At 39.6% G+C, this 14,365-nt stretch overlaps 1 protein-coding gene across 1 annotated transcript in view; it reads left to right on the top strand.

Moving 5' to 3' along the window:
* The window catches only part of LOC118006378 (maestro heat-like repeat-containing protein family member 2B), a 63,408-nt gene that overhangs the window by 37,050 nt on the left and 11,993 nt on the right, over positions 1–14,365 (top strand). The window contains exons 25-30 of the mRNA XM_034999002.1: positions 4,084–4,219; positions 4,314–4,409; positions 4,674–4,763; positions 5,126–5,246; positions 7,395–7,492; positions 9,496–9,648. Coding sequence (XP_034854893.1) covers positions 4,084–4,219; positions 4,314–4,409; positions 4,674–4,763; positions 5,126–5,246; positions 7,395–7,492; positions 9,496–9,648 — 694 coding nt within the window. The remainder of the gene's footprint in view (positions 1–4,083; positions 4,220–4,313; positions 4,410–4,673; positions 4,764–5,125; positions 5,247–7,394; positions 7,493–9,495; positions 9,649–14,365) is intronic.

Genomic DNA, 14,365 nt, shown 5'->3' with positions numbered 1-14,365 from the left:
GACTGACAGGGATAAAGAGCTACTCAGAGGAGTCAGATTTATTGATACAGGAGGATGGAAGTTTCTGTGCAGAAGGAAATTTCTCTTCCTAGACCTTGGCAAATTTTAATATTCCCATTAAAAACTTATGAAAGCCCTAATCATATTTTAGTTGGTTAGTAGCAATAAACCTGCAGAAGGAAATGATTTTAACCAAATTTTTAAAATAATATTTCCCCCTGCAGTAAAAGAAATATAAATTCATAGTTAAAACTTGGAAACTATAAAAACTTTTTAAAAAATAATAAAAATCACCCCTTATTTTCAACATTTTGGTATACGTCCTTCAAGTTTTTATACCTAATTCTTCATGTTAAGTACAGAGCTGAGAACCTACTCTACGTATGGCTGTGCATCCTATTTTTTCCTTACTTCTCCTTACATATTCCCCCATTGTTACCAATTCTTCACCAACATTGTTCTTTCTTCATTGTTTTAAAAGAAATATTTTCATTGTGGTAAAATACCCATAAAACGTATCATCTTAACCATTTTTTTTTTAAAGATTTTTTATTTATTTATCTGAGAGAGAGAATGGGAGACAGAGAGCATGAGAGGGGGAGGATCAGAGGGAGAAGCAGACTCCCTGCCGAGCAGGGAGCCCGATGCGGGACTTGATCCCGGGACTCCAGGATCATGACCTGAGCCGAAGGCAGTCGCTTAACCAACTGAGCCACCCAGGCGCCCCTCATCTTAACCATTTTTAAGTGTATATTTCAGTAGTGTTAAGTACAATCGTATTGTTATGCTATCAACCTCAAGAATTCGTCCCATCTTGCACAACTGAAGCTCTATACGCATTAAACAACAAACTCCCCATTCCCTCCTCCCACCAGTGCTGGCAACCACCATTCTACCTTCTGTGTTTATGAATTACATACTTCAGTTACCTAATATAAATGGAATCATGCAGTATTTCTTTTTGTGTCTTGCTTATTTCACTAGAATGATGTCCATCCATGTGACAACATGTGTCAAAATTTCATTTCTGTTTAAGGCTGAATAATATTCCATATAGCGTGTACACTATATTTTGTTAATCCATTCATCCAATGGATGCTTGGGTTGTGTTCATATTTTGACTGCTGTGAATAGTGCTGCTAATGAACACGGGTCCATGAATATCTCTTCTAGACCTTGCTTTCAATTCTTTTGAGTATATACCCAAAAGTAGGATTGTTGGATCATATGATAATTCTATTATTTTTAATTTTTTGAGGTATTACCATACTTCTTTTTATAGCAGTGATACCATTTTACATTCCTATGATCACGGCATAAGCGTTCTAATTTTTCCATATTTTTGCCAACACTTGTTTTTTTCTGGTTTCTTTTTTAAGATTTATTTATTTATCTTAGAGAGAGAGAGTGCACGAGCAGGGGGAGGGGCAGAGGGAGAGAGAGAGAGAATCTCAAGCAGACTCCCCGCTGAGCTCAGAGCCCCACATGGGGCTGAATCCCAGGACCCTGAGATCATGACCTGAATGGAAACTAACCATGTCCTTTTTCAAGATGATTTTGGCTATTTGGGATCCCTTGAGATTTCATATGAATTTTAGGATGGATTTTTCTATTTCTACAAAAACTGCCATTGGGATTTTTTGGGGATTGCATTAAATCTATAAACTGCTTTGGGTAATATGGGTATCTTAACAATAGTAAGTCCTCAAATCCATGAACGTGGGATGTTTTTCCATTTATTTGTATCTTCTTTAATTTCCTTTAACAATGTTTCATGGTTTTCAGTGTACAAATCTTTTGCTTCCTTGGTTAAATAAAGTATTTTATTCTTTTTGATGCTATTATAAGTGGAATTGTTAATTTCCTTTTTGATTGTTCATTGTTAATGTATAGAAACAACTGATCTGTGTGTGCTCATTTTGTATTCTACAACATTGTTTAATTTGTTTATTATAATAATTTTTTTGTGAACTGTAGCGTTTTCTATGTATAAGATCATGTCATCTGCAAACGGAGATAGTTTACTTCTTCCTTTCCAATCTAGATGGCTTTTATTTCTTCTTCTTGCCTAATAGCTCTGACTAGGACTTACAGTATTATGTTGAATAAAAGTGGCAAAAGCAGGCATCCTTATCTTGCTCCTGATCTTAAATTTTCCTCTAAATCTTAGAGGAAAAATGTACAGTCTTTCACCATTGATATATTAGCTGTAGGCTTTTCATATATGGCCTTTATTATATTGAGGTAAGAAACAGCATTTTCAATAACTGCTTAATAACTTATTGTATAGATATGTCTCATATTACTTAACCAACCTCCTCTTGCTTTGTCAGTTTTTAAAACTATAAATAATATTTTGGTGAACACCTTTATGTGAAAAGTGCTCTCTGAACTTTAATTATTAAAGCTGACAATTTGGTTCAGTAAATATTATTCAGTGTCATCCACGTATCAGGCATGGAGATAGATTTAAAAAGGATAATCATTAACAAAATATGGCCTTGCCCTGAGCAAAATATGGCCTTGCCTACTGGGTAAAATAGATGCAAAACATACCCACCTAATTTCTCCAAAATGTAGTAAGAACCAACATAAGGGAAGGCACAGGTTGCCATGTTTACAAAGATAAGTGAAGTTTGAAGAAAGCTCAAATAAATAAATCTTGAAGATGAGTTAAGAATTAACTAGGCTCTAAGACAGTGTTGTCAAGTAGAACTAGAATGCAAGTCACATATGTAATTTAAAATTTTCTAGTAGTCACTTTTAAAAGAGTAAAAAAAGAAACAAAGTAATTTTAATAATTATTTTGCTTAATCCAATATATTCAGTATATTATCATTTCAACATGTATTTGATATTTAAAAAGGTGATGAGATAATTTACATGATTTTTCATACTAAATCTCCAAAATCCAGTGTATTTTATAATTACAGCATGTCTTAATTCAGACTAGCCACACTCAGGTGCTGGATAGCTACATGTTGCTGGTGGCTACCCTCATTTGGACAGAACACGTATAGAACTTGCAAACTGATCTCTAATGACTGAAAACCAATTAGCGTTTGCCTGGGGCCAGTGTGAAGAAAGAGATGAGCCACAAAGGGGCATAAGGAAAAATCTAGATGTTCTATATTGATTATAGTGGCGGTTTCATGGGTGTGAAACTCATTTAATTGCACAGTTTAAATGGATGCAGCTTGTTGTGCATAAATTATACCTCAATAAGTTGATTTTTTTTTTAAGTCAGCCAGATGAAAAGACTGTTTGGTTTATATCAACATATTTAACACTTTCAATAGACCTGTCTCAGCTGGTACTGACTTTTACTCCCCTATGAGAGAACCAATTTCCCCCTGCCCTGACCATGTCATCATTTTTAATTTCTTTGCTAATATGATAGCTGACAAGCAGTAGTGTATTGTCTTGATTTACATTTATTAAATAATATTTATATTTATTAAATAATAAATGGGGATTTTCATGTTTATTGAACATTTTTCCAAGTTATGTCTAGGTTTGTTCATATCTTCATGATGCTTATAGTAAATGGCTGGAAGAAATAAGGGGAGGAAGGAAGGAAGGAAGGAAGGAAGGAAGAGAGGGAGTGAAGGAAGGAAGGAGGGAGGGGGGAAGGAAGATTCCAGCCGCTTTACTGTAAGTACATTCAGTATGTGTAACACTCCTTAATAGCATGAGAAGACATATGAAATTGATAAAACAGCTCCAAACTTAGAATCTTCCCCCCACACCCCCTCCCCACAAAACCCATGAGCACTAGAAAAAACAAGTAGGTTAATGTTATCACAGAACCTATAATAAAGGGCTAAGTAACACAAAGCTAGTGATGATTTGTTTATCACTCTAATAAATCAGAAATGAGACATGTTGACTGTGCGCACCAATACCGTCTGATTCTATGTCCCCAACCTCTCCCTACTTCTGTCACCATCTCCCTCAACATTCCAACATGTCAGCAAGCATTTCTGACCCCCTCAGATGTGGTTGGCAGTTCTTGGGAACTCTTCTGAGCTATGTTTTACTTGTCCTCATAATACCCATCCCTCCACATGGTTCTCATTTCAGTAAACTGAAACCTCAGCTCTCACTAAATGACCACCTAAATATTCTTGAAGAGAATATTCGCAGGCTGCTTCCCCTGCCACCTCTGGAAAAACTCAAAGATGGAGGCGAGACAGATAAGGACAAGGAGCACATTAATGTATGTGGGGGTGAGGCCTGAGTAGAATCAAGAGCTACAGTGGGACTCTACCCTCCTGCCTCAGCCTGACGCTCATGCTCACATTGGATTGCAGTTTCTCTACGAACGATCCATGGATGCTCTAGGAAGGCTGCTGAAGACCATGATGTGGGATAACGTGAAAGCAGAGGACTGCCAAGAAATGTTCAATGTGAGTCGGGCCATTGCTCAAACTGATTCCCACATTCCCTCATTTGTGCTGCAGGGCAACACTCCAGACTCTACCTCATACTCTTCACAGGGAGCTGTGCAGCCTGACCCATTTAACCCGTCACATAGGGCCAGTCCACTTAAGCATTATTTGTGGGAGGTGAGCACCCTGTTATAAGAGGCAGAGAAAGAGCAAGAGCCAGAGAATGGGAATGAGTGAATATGAGGAGTACTAAGGAAAGAACATTTATTCTTTGACCAACAGCTTCTCCGAATGTGGCTTGTTTCACAAAAAGATTGGGAAAGAGAAAGAGCCTTCCAGATCACCGCAAAAGTGCTGACAAATGATATTGAGGTAAGTAATCCCCTGGAATGAATAGATTTCACTGCTTGCTAACAAAAGGGATCTTGGAGGCCTCTGGAATCCACAGCCCCTGCATGATGGAGCTCCAGTCCCAGAATGGAGTGCTTCCCAGAAAACCACCTAAGAGGTATCTCAGAACCCCAGGGTGTGGCAAGTAGGATTAAACTGTTTGGTTGCCTTTGCATGCTCCCTAGCTCACTTTTCCACTGCCCTTAAAGGGAAGGTTCAAGATTCAATTTCATTCTAAGGACCTTTAGGGGGAAAACAAGGGACTTCACATCCAGTGTTGCTGGGACTATCCTGGGATGTTGTCAAGCCACCCCATCACTTTGGGGGTCTCCTTTATCCTGCAGGCACCAGAGAACTTTAAAATTGGCTCACTCCTCGGCCTCCTGGCTCCTCACTCCTGTGACACCCTGCCCACCATCCGTCAAGCGGCTGCCAGCTCCACTATTGGTCTGTTCTGTATAAAAGGTGAGGGAAAGATGAGAAGCCCACAAATGAAGAGAAGATACCTGTTTTCTCTTGTTCTTGGTTTTTCCTTGTCTCTCTCTCTCTCTCCCCAGTTCAGCCATTTCTGTGTTCTAATGCCTTCATTATGTCACAGAATTTGTCTCTCTTTTGGATCTTTTTTCCCCAATGGCTCTGTTTTTCTATTTTTAAAAATAAAGATAATAACACCAAAGCATCATAAAGGTCCATTGAGGTAGGTAAAAATGTTTTGATTTAAATCACTGGGCACTTGGGAGTATTAACAATGCCTCCTCTATCACGTGGATTTCTTCAGGAGGAAACTGTACTATTATTATGATGCTAAGTGATTTTCAAAGTTCTCTAAGAGAGACAACTTTGTGGAGGTTTTTCCGGCTTCCAGAACAAGACCTCTGTCTACCGTCCAAGTATATGTGGAGTGGCAATATCAGGAAATGTAAGGAATTTTAAAACCTAGTCTCAGGCTGAAACCAACGAATCAGGGCCTTGGGTCCAGTTTAAATCAGCAGGTGCTTCCAGGAGAATGGCCCTGCACTGTGCATGCACATTTCTGTGCAGCCCTGGCAGGCCAGGAACTCTGGTCTAGGTTTAGCGCCATCTCACACCTGTGTTCCACTCCTCTTTCTTTTAGGTGTTCATAAAATGCTTATTAAGTTCTTTCCATGTGTCAGGCACTTCTCTGATGCTGGAGGCACAGAGATAATTACAATTCTAAAATTCACATAAGGAAAGTATATTAAAACCAAAAGGTGGGATTTGGTTGGGCGGAAGGGAGCAGTTGGTTAGTTGGTCAAAAAGAAAAAAAAAAAACTATTTAGCAGAGTCAAGATAGGTATGAAAGTCCTTTGGGATATGGGAAAATAATTCATTATCTTGTACCAAGCCAGAAAATAAAAAAAGAGTTAAGGAAGTAAGAACTAAGGGGCCATCCCAGTAAGAGAAGAAATGTGTCAGAGAGGAAACTCATAGGAAGAGAGGAATTTCAATCCTATTATTGTTCTACCTATTCTTCCTTTAGTGTATTTCATTTTCCTGAAACATACAAAATTCAGGTTCTCAAATACTCTTTGTTAATAAGAAATCCCAGGGGCGCCTCGGGGGCTCAGTCGTTAAGTGTCCGCCTTCGGCTCAGGTCATGATCCTGGGGTCCTGAGACTGAGCCCCGCATCAGTCTCCCTGCTCAGTGGGAAGCCTGCTTCTCCCTCTCCCACTACCTCTGCTTGTGTTCCCTCTCTCGCTGTGTCTCGATCAAATAAATAAATAAAAATCTTAAAAAAAAATAAAAAATCCCTTACTTCATTATTTGTTTTAACTTTTTTCCTTGATAGATCAAATAGCATGACAGAGAGAAAGAATATGATTATTAAACACCAGCTGAATACAAGTAACTAGTGTGATGCTAAATTAAATACCCATTTAAAACTCAGTTTTGAGATGAGAGCGCTGAAGTTAAGAAATTTACCAGCTCCAGAAAGTAGTAGAGCTGGGCTGTGAGCCCAGGTCTGTGTGTTCTACTGGGCTGGGCTGCCTTCCATAGAAGGGTTCAGGTGTTAGTTTCCACAATTACTCTACATTCAAACAGCAAACAGAAAATGGTTACTGTTTAGGTCTGAGTTTATTAATTGGTTTCTACAATCAGTTGCAAAGTTGCTGATGTTCCTATTGCAATAGTTAGCTTTCCATTTCCATTTTTCCAGAAGTGGCTTACTACGAAAGGGAACTCCAACAGAGACAGCAGTGTGGCAGAATAGTGAGAGCTTAGGCATGGGTGCCAGGCAGACCAGGGCTCAAATTCTGTCTCTTCTAGTTTTAGTCTCTGGATAACTGTGGCCACATGGCTTTATAGCTCTCTGCCTCAGCTTTCTTGTCTGCAAAATCAGGAGCATCTACTTCAGATGATATTGATGAGTAATAAATGAGATCATTGTATGCAGAGGATTTAGCCCCATGCCAGCATGCAGAAACTACTCAATATGTTTGCTCTTACGCCCACCCTCTCATCAGACAGGCATCGTGCATTTGTTAAAAGTATCCAGCAGCTGAATTAGGGTCATGTCAGAGTATAGCCAACCTCTTTAACCCCTATCAGGTCTTTGAACTCTTGCATCTGTCTCCCCTTGTGGATTTTAGGCACTCACCTGGAGGTGGAAAGACTGCAGAGTCTGCAGGAAGGGTTGCAATGTGACAATGTGCAGGTCCAGATCAACATTTCTTCTAAAATAGCAAAGGTAATAGATACGGAGGACTGGCCGAGGGATGTAAAGATGATTCTGGGTTGATTTCCAAATGAGTAAGCTGTGTATGCCCCACTACCAAGGAGAGCAACAGTCTAGCCATTCTTTGTCCTATCATGTGTTAACCCTGGGTACATGTGCCCAGTCAACACCTGCTACTGATCATTTCATACTCGGGGAAATCTTACGAACCAAGCATCCCTCTTCAGGATGAGGGAGGCAGTGTGGTGGAGTAGAAGGTACAAGGGCTTTGGAGTCTATCAGATGATGCTGTGTGCACTTGCTTGAAGCCCATTCTCCTCATTTCAAAAAAAAAAAAAAATGCATAACCTACCTCTCAGAGTTGTTCTGAGGATTGGTCAATGAATTCATTCATTTATTTAATCATTTATTCATTCACCTACTATGCCCTATGCACCTACCATATGCTAGATATTGTTCTAGGCTCTAAGAATAGAAAAAGACAAAACGCCTACCCTCAGTCATTATGACCATATACTTACAGAGAGAAGTGAACTGTCTTGAGGACAAGGTGTCTCTTCCTAATTTGTAAAAACCCCTTCTAAGCTCGTGGTGTGTCTGTAAGAAGGAATATGATCAGATTTATATTTCCAAAGTGTCATCTAGCTGCTGTGTTTAGACTATGATACAGGCCAGCAAGAGTGAAATTAATGAAAAAAAAATCAGCTTGGAGGAAACTTCAAGAATCCAGGTGTGAGATTAGGTGGCTTGGACTAAGGTGGCAGCAGCAGAGATGACAAGAAGGTGACCAGAATAAGGGAGAGAAGCCAGTTGGGGGGCACAGAGGGAACATATGTCAAATGCCTAAGAAAGTGTCTGATACATAGTAGGTGCTCAGAAACATGAGCCCCCTTCCTTCCTTTCTTCCTAAATCATCATCCATCCCAATGTGAGAAGAAAAAAAACACAGGTAACCACTGAGTATGGAGCCCAGGCAAGCATTTGGCGTTACATAGAACAGACGTGGCAGTCTAGTCCTTTGATCTTGGAATCAAAATACCTCAAACTGGTTGAGACATGCACCTGCTAATGAAAAGGGATTAATTTCCTTTCAAGAACAGTTCTACCAAATATCAGTCATCGGGCCACTTAATGCAGAGGGAAGTCAGTTGTGAATAGGAATGTTTTCATACCTACAAACTCATAATCATGACCATCTTGCTTGATTAAAGCCCCAGACAATGTCCCTGGAATTCATTCAAACTGCCTGTTTGAATGAATTCATTGACCAATCCTCAGAACAACTCTGAGAGGTAGGTTATGCATTTTTTTTTTTTTAAATGAGGAGAATGGGCTTCAAGCAAGTGCACACAGCATCATCTGATAGACTCCAAAGCCCTCCATTAGCGCGCACACACACACACACACACACACACTGCTGTCACCCATTTGTATGGTTCTTGTACTTAGAGACCAAAATTGTAAAGCTTTTATTTTCTAGAACTTTTGTTGACTACTCTTAATTTTGAAACATGGAAGTGCAAAAGACAGAACTCATAATAATTCATACTTACATGGATATTGTGATACATTCAGTATTGAACATGGCACTTAGTACATGGTGATTGATTTTCCTACATTCTCAAGCCTTAGCTTTTCCTTGGAAGACACATGACATATTTCTGTGATATATGAAATGTATGTGAGAGTAATTTATATCATAAAATCATATAAAACCATACACATTACTTTTCCCTTGTGGGGTACACTATAACTTTGAAGTTTGGAGAAGAAATTTCTTCAGCAGGCTTGGGATTCAATAAATATAAAATAATAAAAGAGTAACCCCAGGAAAAGTCTGCCTAGAGTTTCAGGGTAATGTCTATGTCTCTTTTTGTATTTTCTGTCATTTCTATACCCTAGTCATGGGTTAGCTGTTTGGAAATTCCAATGGTTTCCGATATCCTAAAACAGTAGCAGCATGTTGTATGTAGTGAGGTGGTTGATAACATGAATCTTTCTGCATACATTCTCAGATTGTCAGTAAACTCATCCCAGTTGAAGAAATTCTAATGTTCCTGGAGGAAACCCTGGATGGTCTGGAGAGCCTTAACTCCACCTGTACCCAGGCCTGTGGCATATGGATGATCGTGATCCTGAAGGAACATGGAGCTGCTTTGGAAGAACAGGTGAACTGACAGCCAGTCTGACCACTGAGCAGAATTCTAACACTTCTGAAATGCCACATTGGTTGCCATTTCTCAGCTTGTCCTCTGATGGGCAATAGGCAAGAGCATGCACAGCCTCAGGAGGCCTCCTCAGAGACCCAAGTTATGTACTAACAACCAGGCTCATGTTGAATGCTTGTCTCAACCTGTTTCAATTGCCTCTCTATTCTGTGATTTTAAAAAAAACAACAACAACAACAAAACTTGCCCAACTGTTGCTCTCTGGCCAGAGACAGCAGCTCTGAATAAGGGCATTTGGGTTCTGGAAAACTGGATTGTTAGATCTATCTGTAAGGAGGAGGGTGACTGTGTGGATCTCCTTTGGAATAGCCAATAAGAGCCAGTAGAGTTTCTAATCCCACTGCCACTCTTCAAGCTGCTCTTCCACACACCTTTAGGGTTGGTTTTCTGGTAAGGAAGGCTATCACTGGAGAACTGATTGGGGGAAACTCCTCAATCCTTGCTCCCAGCTGGAGAGTTAGCGTGAAGAAGATTTGAATTCAGGAAGCTTGGTTAAGAGCTCCAAATGGAGATGCTCTATTCTCTCCCTTGAGGTCAGAAGCAGAATTCAAGCAATTCAAAGATTAATAAGGAGAAAGAGAATCTTTAACTCAATGAAGTCACCTCAAGGGAAATACTTGAAAGTTATGGTCCTCATATCCCAGGGTCAACCACCCTAAATTAAAGAATTCTCCAATGTCTGACCTTTAGAAATTATTTCTGTGCTAATTACTCTCCAACCAGTTTTTTCAAAAATATTTATTTTTTATTAACATATAATGTATTATTTGTTTCAGGGGTACAGGTCTGTAATTCATCAGTCTTACACAATTCACAGCACTCACCATGGACATATCCTCCCCAATGTCCATCACCCAGCGACCCCACCCCTCCCACCCCCCACCACTCCAGCAACCCTCAGTTTGTTTCCTGAGATTAAGAGTCTCTTATGGTTTGTCTCCCTCTGTGGTTTCATCTTGTTTCATTTTTCCCTCCCTTCGCCCATGATCTTCACATTTTCTTTTTCAGCATTCCTCTTGTTTCTTCAATTCCACATATAAGTGAGATCATATGATACTTGTCTTTCTCTGATTGACTTATTTTGCTTAGCATAATACCCTCTAGTTCCATCCAAGTCGTTGCGAATGGCAAGATTTCATGTTTTTTGATGGCTGCATAATATTCCATTGTATATATATACCACATCTTCTTTATCCATTCATCTGTTGATGGACATCTAGGCTTTTTCCATAGTTTGGCTATTGTGGACATTGCTGCTATAAACACTGGGGTGCACGTACCCCTTCGGATCACTACATTTGTATCTTTGGGGTAAATACCCAGTAGTGCAATTGCTGGGTTGTACAGTAGCTCTATTTTCAACTTTTTGAGGAAACTCCATACTGTTTTTCAGAGTGGCTGCACCAGCTTGCCTTCCCACCAACAGTGTAAGAGGGTTCCCCTTCCTCCACATCCTCGCCAACATCTGTCATTTTATGACTTGTTAATTTTAGCCATTCTGACTGGTGTGAGGTGGTATCTCATTGAGGTTTTGATTTTGATTTCCCTGATGCCGAGTGATGTTGAGCACTTTTTCATGTGTCTGTTGGCCATTTGGATGTCTTCTTTGGAAAAATGTCTGTTCATGTCTTCTGCCCATTTCTTGATTGGATCATTTGTTCTTTGGGTGTTGAGTTTGATAAGTTCTTTATAGATTTTGGATACTAGCCCTTTATCTGATATGTCATTTGCAAATATCTTCTCCCATTCTGTTGGTTGTCTTTTGGTTTTGTTGACTGTTTCTTTTGCTGTGCAAAAGCTTTTTATCTTGATGAAGTCCCAGTAGTTCATTTTTGCTTTTGCTTCCCCTGCCTTTGGCAATGTCTCTAGGAAGAAGTTGCTTCAGCTGAGGTCAAAGAGGTTGCTGCCTGTGTTCTCCTCTAGGATTTTGAAGGACTCCTGTCTCACATTGAGGTCTTTCATCCATTTGAGTCTAATTTTGTGTGTGGTGTGAGGAAATGGTCCAGTTTCATTCTTCTGCATGTGGCTGTCCAATTTTCCCAACACCATTTGTTGAAGAGACTGTCTTTTTTCATTGGACATTCTTTCCTGCTTTGTCAAAGATTAGTTGACCATAGAGTTGAGGGTCCATTTCTGGGCTCTCTATTCTGTTCCATGGATCTATGTGTCTGTTTTTGTGCCAGTACCATACTGTCGTGATGATGACAGCTTTGTAATAGAGCTTGAAGTCCGGAATTGGGATGCCACCAGCTTTGCTTCTCTTTTTCAACATTCCTCTGGCTATTCGGGGTCTTTTCTGGTTCCATACAAATTTTAGGATTATTTGTTCCATTTCTTTGAAAAAAGTGGATGGTATTTTGATAGGGATTGCATTAAATGTGTAGATTGCTCTAGGCAGCATAGACATTTTTGCAATATTTGCTCTTCCGATCCATGAGCATGGAACCTTTTTCCATTTCTCTGTGTCTTCATCAATTTCTTTCATGAGTATTCTATAGTTTTCTGAGTACAGATTCTTTGCCTCTTTGGTTAGATTTATTCCTAGGTATCTTATGGTTTTGGGTGCAATTGTAAATGGGATCGGCTCCTTAATTTCTCTTTCTTCTCTCTTGTTGTTAGTGTGTAGAAATGCCACTGATCTTTGTGCATTGATTTTATATCCTGCCACTTTACTGAATTCCTGTATGAGTTCTAGCAGTTTTGAGATGGAGTCTTTTGGGTTTTCCACATAAAGTATCATATCATCTGCAAAGAGTGAGAGTTTGACTTCTTCTTTGCTGATTCGGATGCCTTTTATTTCTTTTTGTTGTCTGATCGCTGAGGCTAGGACTTCTAGTACTGTGTTGAATAGCAGCGGTGATAGTGGACATCCCTGCTGTTTTCCTGACCTTAGGGGAAAAGCTCTGTTTTTCCCCCTTGAAAATGACATTCACTGTGGGTTTTTCATAGATGGCTTTTATGATATTGAGGTATGTACCCTCTATCCCTACACTGTGAAGAGTTTTGATCAAGAAAGGATGCTGTACTTTGTCAAATGCTTTTTCTGCATCTATTGAGAGGATCATATCATTCTTGTTCTTTCTTTTATTAATGTGTTGTATCACACTGATTGATTTGCAGATGTCGAACCAACCTTGCAGCCCAGGAATAAATCCCACTTGGTCGGGGTGAATAAGCCTTTTAATGTACTGTTGGATCCTATTGGCTAGTGTTTTGGTGAGAATTTTTGCATCCATGTTCATCAGGGATATTGGCCTGTAGTTCTCCTTTTTGATAGAGTTTTTGGTTTTGGGATCAAGGTAATTCTGGCATCATAAAAAGAGTTTGGAAGTTTTCTTTCCATTTCTATTTTTTTGGAACAGTTTCAGAAGAATAGGTATTAATTCTTCTTTAAAGGCAAAAACATTTATTTTTTTAAAGATTTATTTATTTCAGAGAGAGAGAAAGAGCACGTGAGTCGGGGGGAGAGCAGAGGGAAAGAATCTCCAAACAGACTCCCCTCTGAGCACAGAGCCCAACGTGGGGCTCAATCCCACGACCCTGAGATCATGACCTGAGCTGAAACCAAGAGTCAGACCTCCAACCAACTGAGCCACCCAGGCACCCCCAGAAATATTTATTGAGTGCATACTATGGCAAGCACTAGGCCAAACATGAAAGAATCAAAGGCTTATAAATTTGGAATGTCGTATTTGTGTGTTTAGCACCTAAATCCTCTCCTAACATCATTGAAATGGGACTCTGTGGTAATCATACTTGCCAGATATTTATGTTTAAGGAATTATAATTCAGAGGAAATGTATTGTTTAACCTAAAAATGTCTACCCAAAATAAATAAGAGAAGTAACTACTAAAAGCAAAGTTACTTTAGCAGAGAGACTTGCCCTTCTCCAAATCTAAAATCCAAATGTATAATATCATTCCCTAGTGCCCACAAATTAACACCCAAATCTGGAAGGGTGCCCTTCAGTTTTCTCTAGGATCTGGCTTCATATTTTCTATCAAGTTATCTTCTTTTATCACCCTCATTTTCTCTGTGTTCCAAACTAGACCATTCTCCTATTCCAGAAATCTTCACCATATTTGCTTGGGCTCATGATCTCCTGCTATTTTTTTATATAGATTTTTTTAAGAGCTGTTTTAGATTCACAGCAAAATAGAGCAGATAGCCATATACCTCTCTCCCCACACACACGCCTCCTCCCTCACTATCAACACCCCATACCAGAGTAGTACATTTGCTACAATCAGTGAACCTACATCGACACATCATTATCACCTGAAGTCCATAGTTTCCAGTAAGGTTCACCTTGGCATTGACAAATACATAATTGCATGTATCCAGCATTGCAGTAACATACAGAATGGTTTCACTGCTCTAAAAATCTTCTGTGCTTTATCTATTCTCGTGCTTTTTTTTATTTTACATCTTTATCTGTATTCTTCTTTCTGACGAGGATGACTTTCCCCCACCATCTCCACCTTGCCTTTTGAGATTGCTATATATCCTTCAAGACTCAGACCAGATATCCGTCCAAAGTGACCTCAGTTACTCCCAGATTCCCCTATCAGTCCTGTGAACATCCTATATACCACTTGCCGTACATTGCCTTTTGCACAGGCCTTTGGGTACATGGCTAACATTCTTTTTTTTTTT

Source organism: Mirounga leonina, unplaced genomic scaffold (assembly GCF_011800145.1).
Source record: "Mirounga leonina isolate KUSES-001 unplaced genomic scaffold, KU_Mleo_1.0 Mir_96, whole genome shotgun sequence".
Lineage (NCBI taxonomy): Eukaryota > Metazoa > Chordata > Mammalia > Carnivora > Phocidae > Mirounga > Mirounga leonina.
This window is presented reverse-complemented; position numbering and strand designations above follow the sequence as displayed.